We start from the raw sequence: 15400 nt of genomic DNA, 5'->3' as shown, positions 1-15400 counted from the left end.
CTCAGCTCCAAGTCTCAGGCCTGACCAGTAAATGTTCTTTGTTCTTCTGGATCAAGGTGATTGGATCAGGGGTAGACATGTGGCCCTAGCAAAGCCAATCAGATTGCTCCCCAGGACCTCCCCTGGACTTATTGGGAAAGAGGCCCTCTGATTTGTTTAGGATTCTGGCTCCGAGGATATTAATAGCCCTTTGCTGCTGAAAAGTAGTATCTTCAGCATCACTTGGGGAGCCTGAGAAGGAATCCTACACAGAGGAAAGTAGAGGTAAGTAATGGAGAGGCAATGTCTTCTTTTTTTTGAGCCACTCAGTCTTAACATATCAGCATCTTAGCTTCAGACTGGGAAGCTGTAACTTTTCATTTTTTGCTTCAGCTGATTTGAGTTGGAATTGTCTCACCAATTAATTGAGTAAGCAGAACAGACATATTCTTTCTTTTGTAAACTTAAAGTATTGTGGAAAAATGAATAAATAAACAAGTAAACTCTGTAGTGGTGCAGAATGTACACTGCATGTCACCATGAAAAACAAATAGACCAAAAAACTATCTGCTCACTGCCCAGTACTTTTTACATTAGAGCACAGTGAAATGCTGTATTTTAAGTCTGAGGCATCCTGTGCATAGCTCATATATTTAGAAAACAAACTTCTTGTTCCTGTCCAATTTGCTAGTAAAGTTGAGTGATGTGTATCGATATCACTAAGGGGGCAGAAAAGAGGGAAGGGTGCTGCCATCCTCTGAGATGCAAAAATGTGTTGAAAATCATGTTATATATGCTGCTTTGTCTAGTGCCCCTGCATAGAAAATGGTTAAATCTTTAATGTTACTGTAATGCTGTGTATTTGTAGTGAAAAATAGTTTAAAAAACTTGATGGGGCTTCCCTGGTGGCGCAGTGGTTGAGAGTCCGCCTGCCGATGCAGGGAACACGGGTTCGTGCCCCGGTCCGGGAAGATCCCATGTGCCACGGAGCGGCTGGGCCCGTGAGCCGTGGCCGCTGAGCCTGCGCGTCCGGAGCCTGTGCTCCGCAACGGGAGAGGCCACAGCAGTGAGAGGCCCATATACCACAAAAACAAACAAACAAACAAAAACAAAACAAAAAAACCTTGATGCCTCATTTGTAAACAAAAAAGGAAAAAAATTGGAAAATTATAAGAGAATTATATTTACCTTTATCCCGAAAGTTGGTACTTGAAGAAAATTGGGTTTATAAGAGCTTGAGGAAGAGAAAGAAGACATTTATAGTGATGCTGAGAGGAGATTGTAGCGATACTTTTTAGTGCTCTGGAGGTTGAGGGTGATGGTTTTCATTATGTCCAGTGACACTGGGAAAATATGACTTTCCCTGTCTGGTGCCCTTGCATTTTCAGATATGAGTTAAGAAATATTGGAGGCTCAAAAATAAGGTGGGGGAGCTTAGAGGGAGAGAGGTTTTCCTAAAATAATGTGAAAATTTTGAAAGAGAGGGAAAGAAGGAGGGGAGAAAGTTATGGGATATACAAGAGAGCTTGTGAGTTGGACAAGGTGACATTTCCAGAGCTTCCACTAAAGAAGGAAACATGGGGAAACAAGAAGGGTGACCTAGGGCACACTCTGTGAGGAGCAGAGGTTGCAACGGGGATCCAGTCACTCGGTTAATTCCCTACGCAAATTGCCTGGGGACACCACCTCTCATCCTGGAGTGGCTTTTAGTTTGGCTTTTCCTAGAAGTGGACCCTGAGACTAGAATTCATGTGCAAGAGTCTATTTAGGAGGGTGTTGCTGGATGTACAGGTGGCGGGGGGTCGAGGGAATGAGACAGCAAAGGGCCAGTTCAGCGTTCGTTAACGAACGGGTTGCTGCTGGGGAAGTTGGAGCTCAACACGCTGCGTGACCTCTGAGGTTTATTGTGGACCACGTGGGATGCCGGCCAGTGCCCCCACCCCGCCTCTGCCTCCCGCTATGCAAGCTGCACCTGCTTCTGACCAAAGAAAGCCTTTAGTCTGAGTCACAGGTGCTTTTGCAGTAGGAAACATCAGCGTGCCCCTGGCTGCGAGTACCGCCAGACATGGAAACTGAGAGCATCGTTGGGGAAAGTTATGAGGAGGTAAGCACGTAAGAAAAACTTCACTGGAAAGGTCTTCGAGTCACTGATGATCACATCTGGAATGGGTCGTAAGCCATTTGTTTGCAGAATTTTAAAATGTTCCCAGTTCTAGAAAGCTTAATGCATTACACTAGCTTACAGCCAGTGTAGTAATGGTGGAGGGGATTTAGGGAGGAAAAGAGTGGGCCATGAAATTATTATTTCCGTTTTACCTATGGAAAAATGATCAATTACATGAATAGGCCAAGATCACTCAATTTTAGTGATAGCACTAGAACCAGGCCAATGTCTGTTTAGTATGCCTTGCCTGGGACACTTCCCCTTAGGCTTTACTTCCACAGTGTAAAATACATCTCAGAAATATGTCCCATGAGGTGAATTTTCAAGGCATGAGTGAGGTCACTAGGGCAGGAAGGGTGATCCAGTGGTGCAACCTATGATGTTTAGGGGTATAGTGGCAAGAACTGGAGCCTTGGTACCAGACAGACCCAAGTTCACAGGCCAACTGTACCACTTACAAATTATGTGAACATTAGTTAAGCTATTTATCTTCTCCGAACATGGGTTTGCTGTGAGGATTAACCAAGATAATAAGTGCGAAAGAGCTTTGTAAACATCCAAGAACCATACATAAGAGGCATTAACAAAATAGTCCAAGAGATATGCGAGGAAGTCAGTATAGCTTCCCTCTGCAGAATTTCCATGGAGACTGTGAAACCATGGCAGGCTTTTAGTTGTTTTTGTATGATTTTAGAAATCTTTTTTAGGGATAAGGATGAAAGCTGATGGAATTGAAAATGCTGGGAGATAAGGAGAAGAGCTTCAGTGTGAGCTGATAATCTTCCTTTGCAGCAACGTATTGACAAAATAATGCTCAAGACAGAATGATTTCCATGGCACAGGAAATCCATCCAGTTAGCTGCTTCCCCTACATAGAAAACAGCGAACTCAGGTTAAGGAAGCAGAACCAAGGGAAAAGAGTTCAGGAACCTTCCAAGGCCATGATGTTCACTGCCTGTCAATGGCTTAACCATAATTCACACGAAATTCCCAGGCATCATTATTACTTGTATTCGTTTTGCCAGAGGTGCTATACCAAAACACCACAGACTGGATGACTGAAACAGCAGACATTTATTTTCTTATAATTCTAGGGCTGGAAGTCCAAGATCCAGGTGTCGACAGGTTTGGTGTCTCCTAAGTTCTCTTTCCTGTCTTGCTGATGGCCACCTTCTCTCTGTTGTCCTCACATGTCCTTTCCTCTGTGCATGTGTCTCCGCCTCTTCTTATAAGAACAATAGTCCTATTGGATTAGGGTCCCACCCTTATGGCCTCATTTAATCTAAATTACCTCTTTGAAGGCCCTATCTCCAAACACAGACACATTAGGAATTAGGGCTTCAACACATAGGATTTTTTTTCCTTTTAATTGAAGTATAGTTGATTTACAATGTTGCATTAGTTTCAGATAAACAGCAAAGCAACACATGGACTTTGTTGGGACACAATTCAGTCCATAATATTACTCAAAAGGATACAGTTTCAAAGATACAATTCCACATGCTTTCTGGTCATGAGCTTGGTGGCTTCACTCTGTTATCTAATTCCAAACTCATCAACAGGCAAATTTTGATCCTTTTTTTTTTAAAACAATAGACACTTTATTATATACACAGGTCATGAAATCCCAGACTTAACCATTAGGCACATAAATATAGACCCCGCTCACTATTTAATATTATCAAGCTTGTACAACTTTACCGTGGTTTTGAGGCCAGCAACCTCAGTGTCTTTGTAAATGGGGGCCTGATCTTGCTGCGATGTAATATCACTATTTCTGTTCTCATTACCAGCAGCTTTCTTTTGTTCAATGAATATAGTTCTTTGATTCTGCTCTTTTCTACATTGAAATCTAATTTTGTATCTGTTCTGATTTTTATCACTTCATCCATAACTTGTTTTAATTGATATAGTTCAAGTTTCATTTTCTCATTTTCTGCTTTGAAGGATGGAAATTTGCTCCTCTTCATAATAATCATATCCTTTTTCACATTCGCAACCTGAGACATTATCTGCTGAAGAATGATGTCCTGCTGCATCTTGGTGACATATCCCTGTAGATGAGATCCATGTTGGCCTGCATGATCTTGACCAATGCAGATGCAACGATTTCTGCTTGTCGAGTAGTAAACCCATTTCCTTCAAGTAAACACACTCAGGCATGGGTTTATGGCTCATTTGGGACTGATGTATTTGAACCTTAGTTAAAAGATGGGGACAGCTTTTTTTTTTTTTACAATTTTTTATTTTATTTATTTATTTGTTTATTTTATTTTTTGGCTGTGTTAGGTCTTCATTGCTGTGCAAGGGCTTTTCTCTATAGTTGCGGTGAGCGGGGGCCACTCCTCGCTGGGTTGCGTGGGCTTCTCATTGCGGTGGCTTCTACTGTTGCAGAGCACAGGCTCTAGGCACATGGGCTTCAGCAATTGCAGCTCACGGGCTCAGTAGCTGTGGCATGTGGGCCCTAGAGGGTGCGGTAGTTGTGGCTCGCAGGCTCTAGAGCGCAGGCTCAGTAGGTATGGTGCACGGCTTCGTTGCTCTCCGCGGCATGTGGGATCTTCCCCGACCAGGGCTAGAACCCGAGTCCCTGCATTGGCAGGTGGATTCTTTTTTTTTTTTCTTTTCCTTTCTTTTTTTTTTTTTTTTTTTGCGGTACCCAGGCCTCTCACTGTTGTGGCCTCTCCCGTTGCAGAGCACAGGCTCCGGACGTCAGGCTCAGCGGCCATGGCTCACGGGCCCAGCCGCTCCGCGCCATGTGGGATCTTCCCAGACCAGGGCACGAACCCGTGTTCCCTGCATCGGCAGGCGGACTCTCAACCACTGCGCCACCAGGGAAGCCCTGGCAGGTGGATTCTTAACCACTGCACCACCAGGGAAGTTGGGACAGCTTTATGTTGTGGGTCTTGACTTCAGGTGTAGGCTTCTGTCCAGCTCTACTGCTTACTAATTCTGTTACCTTGTGCAATATCATTTGACTTTTTATCATCTCTTTGTTCATTCACTCAGTGCACATGAACAGCTCTTTTGAAATATATTGTGGAAACTAAAGCTGCGTTAGAAGGGTAGCTCTAAGGATGATCAGAGTTGAGAAGTATTTTTTGGATGTTTGTGTGCTGAGAGGACGAAGGTCACAGATGGAGATACTGGAGTCTTAAGATGAAGAAGGTAATCAAACTAGATACAACAGGGGACAGATGAGATGGAGGCTGAGATGAGGTGTTATTCTAAGGAATAAGGATGGTCCATCTTCTATGAGTTTACATATGCAAATGTGCTGTGATACAGCCGATGGCTGTTGGTTTCCTCTTTAAAGGTGATGGGGAGATACATTTCAAAGCACCAGTTTAAACTGTTTCTTTTTTATTTTTCACTAACACAGAAGCCCTCAGGGTTTGCAAATCTATAAATAGATAATTTTTCATTATTATTCTTTCCATTTTTATTCTTAATGAGAAGCATACAGTGCTGTTTAACATTACCACGTCTGGTGATCTGAATGTTAGTTTGGTGAGTTAAAGACAAATAAATTTGCCCTAAGTGAGCTCCTCAAATGACATCCATCCCTGTTCCTAGTCCAATTTCTTAAATAGAAAATCAGGTAGGATTTGCATAATTTGGTAGGCAATTGCTGTTTACAGGACTGTTCTAGGTTCCAGGGGAAAACCTAATATAGTAAGACTTAGTCTCTGTCTTCAAGGAGCTTACAGTCTAGGAAGAGTCACACATTCAGCCCTAATATGAGCTTGTCCATACAGGAGGGTTTCTTCCTTGGCAGCAGAGGTCAGGGCAGTGAAAGAGGAAGGACCTGCAGGTGGGAAACGTGAACGTATTCGGTTCTGGGAAAGGAAACAAAAGGAGGCAATTTGGAAAAGTGATATAAATAGAAGGAGACACACATGTTTCTCAGAATCTCAGAGAAAAACATCATGGTAGAGACGGCTTTAATTTGAATCTTCACATAGAAGCAGGAAAAGAAAACTGGGGCATTCCAACCTGAGGCAGGGGTGTGGGGCAGGGCGGAGAAGCATGAAGTAAGGCAAAGGGGGAAATGTGCCTGATACGGTAGGTGGAGAAAGGAGCTCCTTTATTGAGGATCTAAGGGGTGCCTTTCCGGGTGTGCGTGGATAAAGTAGGATACTTGGTAGTAGTAAAAAGAATGAACATAATCACCCTACTCTATGTAAAATAGATAATCAACAAGGACCTACTGTATAGCACAGGGAACTCTACTCAATATTCTGTAATAACCTATATGGGAGAAGAACCTGAAAAAGAATGAATATATGTATATGCGTAACTGAATCACTGCTGTACATTGGAAACTAACATAAGATTGTAAATCAGCTCTACTCCAATATAAAATAAAAATTAAACTAAAATAAAGGAAGAGAAATAAAACTGCAAAGGTTGGTTGGGGCTAGTTTGCTTTGAATGTCAGGCTGGAGAGGCTGCACGTTAATCTGTAGGCAATAGGTAAGTCATCGAAGTTTTGAACGTGGTGGATTGAAGGGAGAATGCAAGGCAGGGGGAGGTGTGACCACGCATGAGGCGAGGTTCCAAGCTTCTCACGCACGTTCCATTGTCCCATCAGATTTTATCTACAAAATACGTATTTGAAGATAAAATTATTAATAATTTGAAGATGACAACCGCAGAGCATTAAACCCCAAGGATGGGGCCCTTCTGAGCATGGGTCCCCACGTGACTATGCTAGATGCATGTCTGTGAAGCAGGCTCTGGAGTGGCCTTTAAGAATATTGTTTCAATAGAATGGAGGTGGCAATAGTTGAGGCTATGGTGCAGTAGACTGAGGATAGGATGGGAGATGATGTAGATGATACTGTAAGGGTAGCAGGAGGGCTATTCATAGAGCATAAGGGTCTATTAGAGTGGGAGAAAGCCTTTTGAGACTTTTGGGGAAAGGATGGGTAAATTAAGCATGCTTGTGGACACATGGGGTAAGGGCAAGTAAGAGAAGGTATGAAGGATGGGACTGATTGCTACAGTAAAGATCTCACAAGAGTAAGTAGAGATTGGATGGAGGGTATAGATGATGGGGGTGGGAAAAGAAGAGGGCAAGGTCCGAGCTAGGAAGGCAGAAGGCAGCCTGAATTTAGATGGAGTGGCTGATGTGACATTAACATCAGGTGGCCCCAATCTTAGTAAAGAAGATAATGTCATCCGCGGAGAGTGCAGACACCTCAGTGGGGTTGAGGACTCAAGAGAAGCTCAGGAAATTCTGGGGAAATTGATGGCTGGAAATGAGTCAGGCGTCTTAGAGCATGGGTTTCAATCGTGCTGTTAATCAGCGGCGTGGCTTTAGGCTGATCACTTCATCTCTATGAACCTGTTTATTCCTCGATAAAATTAGATATTTACAAGGTAACACATAGTTATACAGTGCTCAGTATTCTAAATACTTTACATCTGTTCACTTAATTCTCACAACAATCCCATAATGAGAAAGAGAGGAATAGAGAGGATGAGTGACTTGTCTGAGCCATCCAGGCACTGGTGGGAGAGCTGGGGTTTGAACCCGTGCATCTAGCTCTAGGGACTGTACTTATCACCTCTGAGCCATGGTGTCTTGGGTACCTTAACACCTTGTGATCTCTTAAGTCTTAAAAGGTGCTGACGTCCCATGTGTCTATAAAACTAACTTTTTTAGATGGACTGGTAGCTTCTTCACTCTTCTTGTAATCCTCGCAGGAAAGACTTGCAATGGCCGCAAGGTGGCAGCGTTAACTCAGAGATACCTGGCCTTGAACTAACCCCGAAGTCAGAATTGGCCCCTTTCTTCCCCTTTATTTTTCTCAAACCCCAAAGTATACTTATTTGAAGGTGAAGTCACAGCTTGATCTTGTGAGGAGCTCAACGGTGAAGGAGCCACAGAAGTCAAAGCAGAGGTATCCCCATAGGAATGAAGAGCCTTTGAGAGGGAAGAGGAAGAGATAAATTCAGGAGCACGAGGAAATGATGAGTTATCCATTTAGTAAGCAGCGGATTCTGGGTCTCTCACTCGCCAAGAGCCAGTCCTATTCCATTTTACCATGTTAATAGTCTTCATTTTAAGCAGTTTAATTTTTTTAGAATATTAAATGCAGATAAAGGAGAGTACTAAATTATTTTATAGAGTCAGATGTTTTGGCTAGATTGTCTCAGTTGTTAGATGTTGGACCTACAAGGTGAAGTTTTCTCTTTCCTTTCTCCCCCTTCCCCTTCCCTCTTCTCTTCCCTTTTCCTTCTTTTCCTTCTTGTTCTTCTTCCTCTTCCCCTTCCTTCCTCCTCCTCCCCCTTCTCCTCCTCTTTCTTCTTCTTCTACTTCTTCTTCTTTTTCTCCTTCTCCTTCTTTCTTCTCCTTCTTCTTCTTCTTCATCTTCTTCTCCTTCTCCTTCTCCATCTCCTTCTTCTCCTTCTCCTTCTCCTCCTTCTCCTTCTCCTTCTCCTTCTCCTTCTCCTTCTCCTTCTCCTTCTCCTTCTTCTTCTTCTTCTTCTTCTTCTTCTTCTTCTTCTTCTTCTTCTTCTTCTCCTTCTTTCTTCTTCTTCTTCTTCATCTTCTTCTTCTCCTTCTCCTTCTTTCTTCTCCTTCTCCTTCTTCTTCTCCTTCTCCTTCTCCTTCTCCCTCTTTTTAATCTCTCTCCCTTTTTCTCTCCCTCTTTCTCTCTCCATCCTCCTTTTGGTTGTTTTGGTGATCAAATAAAATAACAATGAGGAAAGTCTAGTCTTCAGGTTGGAAGTGTGGGTCAGAAGATTAGATCCTACAAAATTTGAAGAGTGGTGCAAAAACATCCTTGGCCTCTTAACACCTAGCTTGCCACTTACTTGGCCACTTCTTATTTTATCAAAAAAATTTAAATTTATTCTAACAGAAATTTTTTATAAAAGGAAAAGAAAAAATGTAAATAAGTTTCACTTTTGTAGCTGACTCTATTGGAACATGCATTTGTGAGTCCCTGTGGGAAGTAGGACCCTTTTCTGGATTCTGAGAGCAGCCCTGTTCTTCTACACTGATTCCCAAAAGGAGCAGTAGAGCACAGTGTAAAACTATGTGGACTTTAAGTCAGACAGACTTGAGCATCTCCTTACTTCCTGGAGTGAGAAGCTGCTCCAAGTTTGTGTGTTGTATCCCTTGCTCTAGTCTTGGAATCAGTCAGTACTCCAAGGAGTGCTGGTTCCTTTTATTGGAGATTATTATTAGAAACCAAGATTAGGGTGTTAGGTATATACTGAAATTTTCACAACTGAAAAACTGGAAAGATAATATCAATACATTTCTTGGGGAGTTGGGTGAACAGTAAATGAAAAAACACACTCATATAGTACTTAGCAAGGGCCTGAAACATAGGAAACATCCAATGTGTGATCCAGTAGGGGCTGGAATAGAAGACTGCTTCCTGTAAGCTCCATGCTAAAGCTCATTCAAAATCAAGTTGATTGGAAAAGAATTTCATGAAACTGTTTTGATCCATAAAAGTCCTTGTAACTTGAGGTTCCTTAGAGCTGGATTTAGGCAAATGGAAATTTTGATCAAGTCTATCATCTATATTTGAAATTAGAAATTTTAATTTCAAATATAGATGACGTTAAAATGAAAATTAGAAATTTTAATTCTAATTTTAAATAAAGATGAAATTAAAATGAAAATTTCTCCCCATTTAGTCTTAGAGAAAGTACCAAAGCCCAAATTCTCACAGGACGTCTTCTCTAGGCTGAGTGGGGTTGGTTGGACCCTGCAGCTCCTTTGAAGGAGTTTTTGATGGAACTTCATCACCAATCATTTTAGCTCTTGCTTGAAGGCCTGGAGCTCCCCCTGGGCCTTTAAGCCTTTCCACCTCACAATAATGTTTCATTCCCTCAGGAAAGTGGGGTTTTGATTACTCCTTTGCATGTTACTGAGCTCTGGATTGGGGTTGAGTCCCTCCAGAGGCTCCCACATCTACATAGATTCCAGCTTCTGGCCCATCCCAGGCCTCTCATACAGTTTGGTACCTCTCAACCTCTGAAACAAGCTGCAACCGCAGCTGAACTGCTTTTACACTTACTTCATAGCCTCAGGAAATCTTTTACGCTTTGAAATCTGAGGTCTTCTGAGACTGAACAGCTTTTCTTTTCTTTTGCAGGCTTCAAAAACCCCCGTAGTTGAAGGCAGTTCTGAATTAAGGTCTCAGAATTCCCAAGGAACTAGGTATGTTTTCCCTGACTTTTTTTTTTTTTAACATTCTTCTGCTGTGGGTAAAAATAATGGTTTTTTTTTTTTTTAGGAGAAAGGGGCTCAGAAGTAGGTATAAAAAAAGGACTCAATTCCATTTTCCCCACGAAAAACTGAGACAATGAATCTCTCCTAGGTAAGTTTTGGGTCATCTTTTCTTAAACAGAAACTGACATAGTCATTTCTAGGTAGAATGCTGCTACCAGCTGGTGTTAATAAAATCTGGGACTCAAGTTCATATGATTGACCAATAGTTTTTTAAAATATTTTTTTGTTGAAGTATAGTTGATTTACAATGTTGTGCTAGTTTCTGGTATACAGCAAAGTGATTCAGTTATATATACATATATATAATATATGTATATATAATATATAAATATATATGACCTTGTCATTTATCTATTTTATATAGAGATAAATATTTTATAGTTTGTATCTGTTAATCCCAAACACCTAATTTATCCCTCCCCCACCTCCTTTCCCCTTTGGTAACCATAAGTTTGTTTTCTATTGATTGATGGATAGTTTAATGAAAAGATAAATTAGTTTGTATTGAGCACCCACCATAGACCACAGTGGCTAGATTTTCTCTTATTTTATCTTCCTTAATCCTTTATTGTCTTTTTTTGTGGAATTTAGTCTTATGGTTTTCCGTTGAGAATCTTCTTTTGGAAATCCCCCAATGGGATGGGATGGCTGAGGGTGATTCTTCAAACACCTTTAGAAACAATTTTGATAAACACATTTTTTTTTTGCGGTACGCGGGCCTCTCACTGCTGTGGCCTCTCTCGTTGCGGAGCACAGGCTCCGGACGCGCAGGCTCAGCGGCCACGGCTCACGGGCCCAGACGCTCCGCGGCATGTGGGATCCTCCCGGACCGGGGCACGAACCCACGTCCCCTGCATCGTTAGGCGGACTCTCAACCACTGCGCCACCAGGGAAGCCCCTGCTGCTTGGTTTTTTAAAGCTCTTCTTAGCTTTTAAAAGAAAGCACAGGGGCTTCCCTGGTGGCGCAGTGGTTGAGAATCCGCCTGCCGATGCAGGAGACACGGGTTCGTGCCCTGGTCTGGGAAGATCCCACGTGCCGCAGAGCAACTAAGCTCGTGAGCCATGGCCGCTAGGCCTGTGCGTCCGGAGCCTGTGCTCTGCAACGGGAGAGGCCACAACAGTGAGAGGCCCGCGTACCGCAAAAAAAAAAAAAAAGCACAGGATGTAATTACTGTCTTCCAGGAACTTCCTTAAATATAAGTTATCTTTTTTTTTTTTTTTGCAGTACACAGGCCTCTCACTGTTGTGGCCTCTCCCTGTGGCTCTGGACGCGCAGGCTCAGCGGCCATGGCTCACGAGCCCAGCCGCTCCGGGGCACGTGGGATCTTCCCGGACCGGGACGCGAACTCGCGCCCCCTGCATCGGCAGGCGGACCCTCAACCGCTGTGCCACCAGGGAAGCCCAGGACTGGAGTTTTATCATGGTTCCTGACCAATAGCATTTCCAAACTGGCTGAGCCGGTCTTGTGATACCAGCTGCGACACTCGTGTGTGTAATCGTCATCTGAACATGACGGGCTGGGCGGTCTCCTTTTGTGTTGTAAAAAAGGCTCCTTACCGATCTGATCACTGCAGTTGCAGATTAACCAAGGTCAAGCAGAGCTGAAGCCTTTTCTCCCTTAAATCCCCTCTTGCTCCCTTTCTCTCCTTCCTTCACATCTTTTCTCTCTTCCTCTGTCTGAGCCTGGTGCCACCATTCTGCCACGAGGGACAGGAAAAACCTATGAGCACATCAGACTGAGGGAAAACAATAGGAGAGAGAGACTGGTCACTAGAATTGGGACACAAGTCTTTCTCCAGCCCTGCCCATCTCCGGTCTCACTGTTAATTCTGAATATTTTTTATACTACGAGTCTTAGTTAATATGTTGGCAGAAAAGGTGGACCCAGCTAGACAAGAGGACAAGAAGCTGTTTGTTGTGGGGTTAATTAGCATGAAAAATGTTTAAACACTTTGCTTTTGATGTTCTAATTAATTCACCATATATTTAGGTATGTGATCAAGGGGTCATGGTAGTTGCTCAACTAACTGTGTGAATCACTCGTCTCAAGTGCTTTGGGAGAGCAGAGCAAGGGAGAACTCAATTGTAATCAGGATCAATAACAAAGACGTCTGATAGGAAGTGGAGAGGTGTAATCTCAACTTAAATATATAAATATAAAACACAATTGAATTACTGTTGAGGGATACACTCATAAAGATATTAAAATTGTAATTAAGAGCTTTGGATTTGATAGCAGAGAGACCAAGGTTTTAATTCCGCTCTCAAGACTTACCAGTTATGTGACTTTGGGTGATGTTTTCCTCTTCTTCTCTTCTCCTCCCCCCTTCCTCCTCCTACACCCCCTCCTTCTTCTGCATCTTATTATTATTACTATTATTTCATAATAATAGCTCTCTGGTCTTCATCTAAAAGCTACTAGATTTTAGGAGCAGATAGTAGCCAGAAAAAAGAGACCAAGTATAAGACATACTGACAACTGGAAATAATCTAAGTAAAAAGGAAAATGCTCTATTTGCATATTTTATATCATGCAGCATTGTTGAAAAAGGTGAACATTTTGAAATAAGAGTATTATCGTACATACTCCTTGGGTATATTTTGCACACTTTACACATTTATACAGTTTCTCCTTGTGTAAAATGGGAAAAATAATATGGTCAACCCCAAAGAGTTGGTTTGAGGATGAAATGAGTTAACTTCAAGTAAATCTCTTGGAGCAGTGCCTGGCATACAGTAAGCTCTCACTATGCTTAATACCATATAATTCTATTGGCATACAAAATATCAGGAAATCTCTGTAGAGGCTATACTCTTAGGAGTGAAATAAATAAACAAGGAATGAGGGATTTATACTTTTTACTTCATACTATTCTCTCTTTGATTTTTTTAAAAACTGAATAAACAAAATCTTAAAAGCTAGGCTACAAGACATATCATATTTTGTTTCCTATGATGTAAACAGGTAGAATAATTCAAGCTCTGAGTGTATGGACATTGGTTTCAGAAGTATAAAGATGTGAATTTAACTCTGTCCCCTACTAATTAGCTTATTCTCGTCAATAGTAAGCTCCCAAGAAAGTAGGCATAATAGTACTTATCTCACAGGATTAAATGCTGTAATGTAATAGAAGGGTCTAGCAGGTGCCTTACACAGAGTACTTTCTCAATATATATATTAGTTTTCTATTTTTATATCACCCCTCTATACTTTCATGTGTTTCACTGGCTCCTCTTCTTTAATTGCCAGGCTAAATTGAAGTTCACCTCAGTGGAGAATAGCACAGAAGCAACAGAGTTCATCCTCTTGGGATGAACAGATGACCCCAACCTCCAGGTTCCCCTCCTCCTGGTATTTTTGTTCACCTACCTCATCACTTTGGTTGGGAATGGGCTGGATGATGCTGGTCACCTACTCAGACTCCCACCTCCACACTCCAATGTACTTCTTCCTCAGCAACCTTTCCTCTGTCGATCCGGGTTACTCAACAGCCGTAGCTCCCAAGACGGTGGCTGCACTGCACTTAGGAAACAAACTCATCTCCCACAATGGATGTGCTGCTCAGTCCCTCTTCTCTGTGGGTTTGGCCACTGTCAAGTGCTACCTCCTGGCCTCCGTGGCCTGTGACCGCCGTGCAGTGCTGTGTAGGCCCCTTCATTACACCACCACCGTGACGGCGGGTGCGTGTGCCTTCCTGACGATGGGCTCCTATGTCTGTGGCTTCCTCAATGCCTGCGGCTGCCTCAGTGCCCGCATCCACACAGCAGACACCTTCAGACTCTCCTTCTGTGGTTCAAATGAGGTGAATCACTTTTTCTGCAAAGTCCTTCCACTCCTGGCTCTCTCGTGCTCCAACGCACGCATGAGGAAGCTGGTGGTCTTCTTTGTCGTGGGCTTCAATGTCTTTTTCACCCTCCTGGTCATCCTCGTCTCTTACTTCTTCATATACATTGCCGTTTGACGGAGGCATTCTGGGGAAGGAAGGAAGAAAGCCTTCTCCACCTGTGTGTCCCATCTCACGGCCATCTCCATTTTCTATGGAACAATCATCTTCATGTACTTACAGCCCAGCTCCGCCCAGTCCACGGACATGGACAAAATAGCATCTGTGTTTTACATGGTGGTGATTCCCACGCTGAACCCCTTGATCTACAGTCTTAGGAACAAAGAAGTGAAACATGCTGTCTGGACGATACTCAACAAACTTAATTCCCAGTCTTTAAGTGTGAGTAGGAAGTAGGCAGGTAACTAAGAGATAAACCTTCCCCCCAGACCTAGATGCCACCTCAACTTTTGAGGTATGGCAGATTTCAGTTCTTTCTTCTGCAAGAACAGTGGTTACTTCTGCTGTTAGGAAAAGTGGGGGAAAAGCAGCCCTTTGAAATGTCTCACTCAGAAAAATAACCTTATATTTAGTGAACAGCACCCTGGGATGTTTAAAATCCTTCCTGCATTAGTTTCCCGACACGGTTGAAAGCAGAAGATCAAAGCATAAAGTGAATGCACAGACTCTCCCTCTCCCTATTTTAATTGGAAGAAATTTTCCATTTGTTTTTAAAGTGTGGTACATCTTCATTGAATAATAGTTCTCAACTGGAAGGCACAGCCTTATGCTTTTCGTTTCTTTGATCCGTGAGTTTGAAAGTTAACGTGTCTAATGCTGACAAAGGATGTTTCAGTATTTTTAATAATGTCTCAAAGAAGGTTGTGATGGAAAGGACAAGGCACTGGACCAAGAGTCAGGTGACCCAGTGTGAAATCCTTCTAACCCCTCCCCCTGTGCCCACTCGCATTCCCACCCTCACTCATAGATTGTGTACTTTTTTTTTTTTTGCGGTACGTGGGCCTCTCACTGTTGTGGTCTCTCCCGTTGCGGAGCACAGGCTCCGGATGCGCAGGCTCAGCGGCCATGGCTAACGGGCCCAGCCGCTCCGCGGCATGTGGGATCTTCCCGGACCGGGGCACGAACCCGCGTCCCCTGCATCGTCAGGCAGACACT

The 15400-nt window shown here is 43.0% G+C and overlaps 1 protein-coding gene and 1 pseudogene across 1 annotated transcript; one reads left to right on the top strand and one right to left on the bottom strand.

Moving 5' to 3' along the window:
• Nucleotides 1-3760: 3760 nt before the first annotated feature.
• On the bottom strand, nucleotides 3761-4307 carry LOC131759711 (mitochondrial calcium uniporter regulator 1 pseudogene; annotated as a pseudogene).
• A 7602-nt stretch (nucleotides 4308-11909) lies between these two features.
• LOC131759710 (olfactory receptor 5B21-like) lies at nucleotides 11910-14641 on the top strand. Its single transcript, XM_059069126.2, is given in 3 exon segments — nucleotides 11910-11990; nucleotides 13651-13791; nucleotides 13793-14641. Coding segments are annotated over 3 exon segments (1071 nt in total).
• Nucleotides 14642-15400: the final 759 nt, after the last annotated feature.

Source organism: Kogia breviceps, chromosome 7 (genome assembly GCF_026419965.1).
Source record: "Kogia breviceps isolate mKogBre1 chromosome 7, mKogBre1 haplotype 1, whole genome shotgun sequence".
Taxonomy (NCBI): domain Eukaryota; kingdom Metazoa; phylum Chordata; class Mammalia; order Artiodactyla; family Physeteridae; genus Kogia; species Kogia breviceps.
The sequence above is the reverse complement of the archived record's forward strand: the minus strand, read 5'-3'. Positions and strand labels throughout refer to the sequence as shown.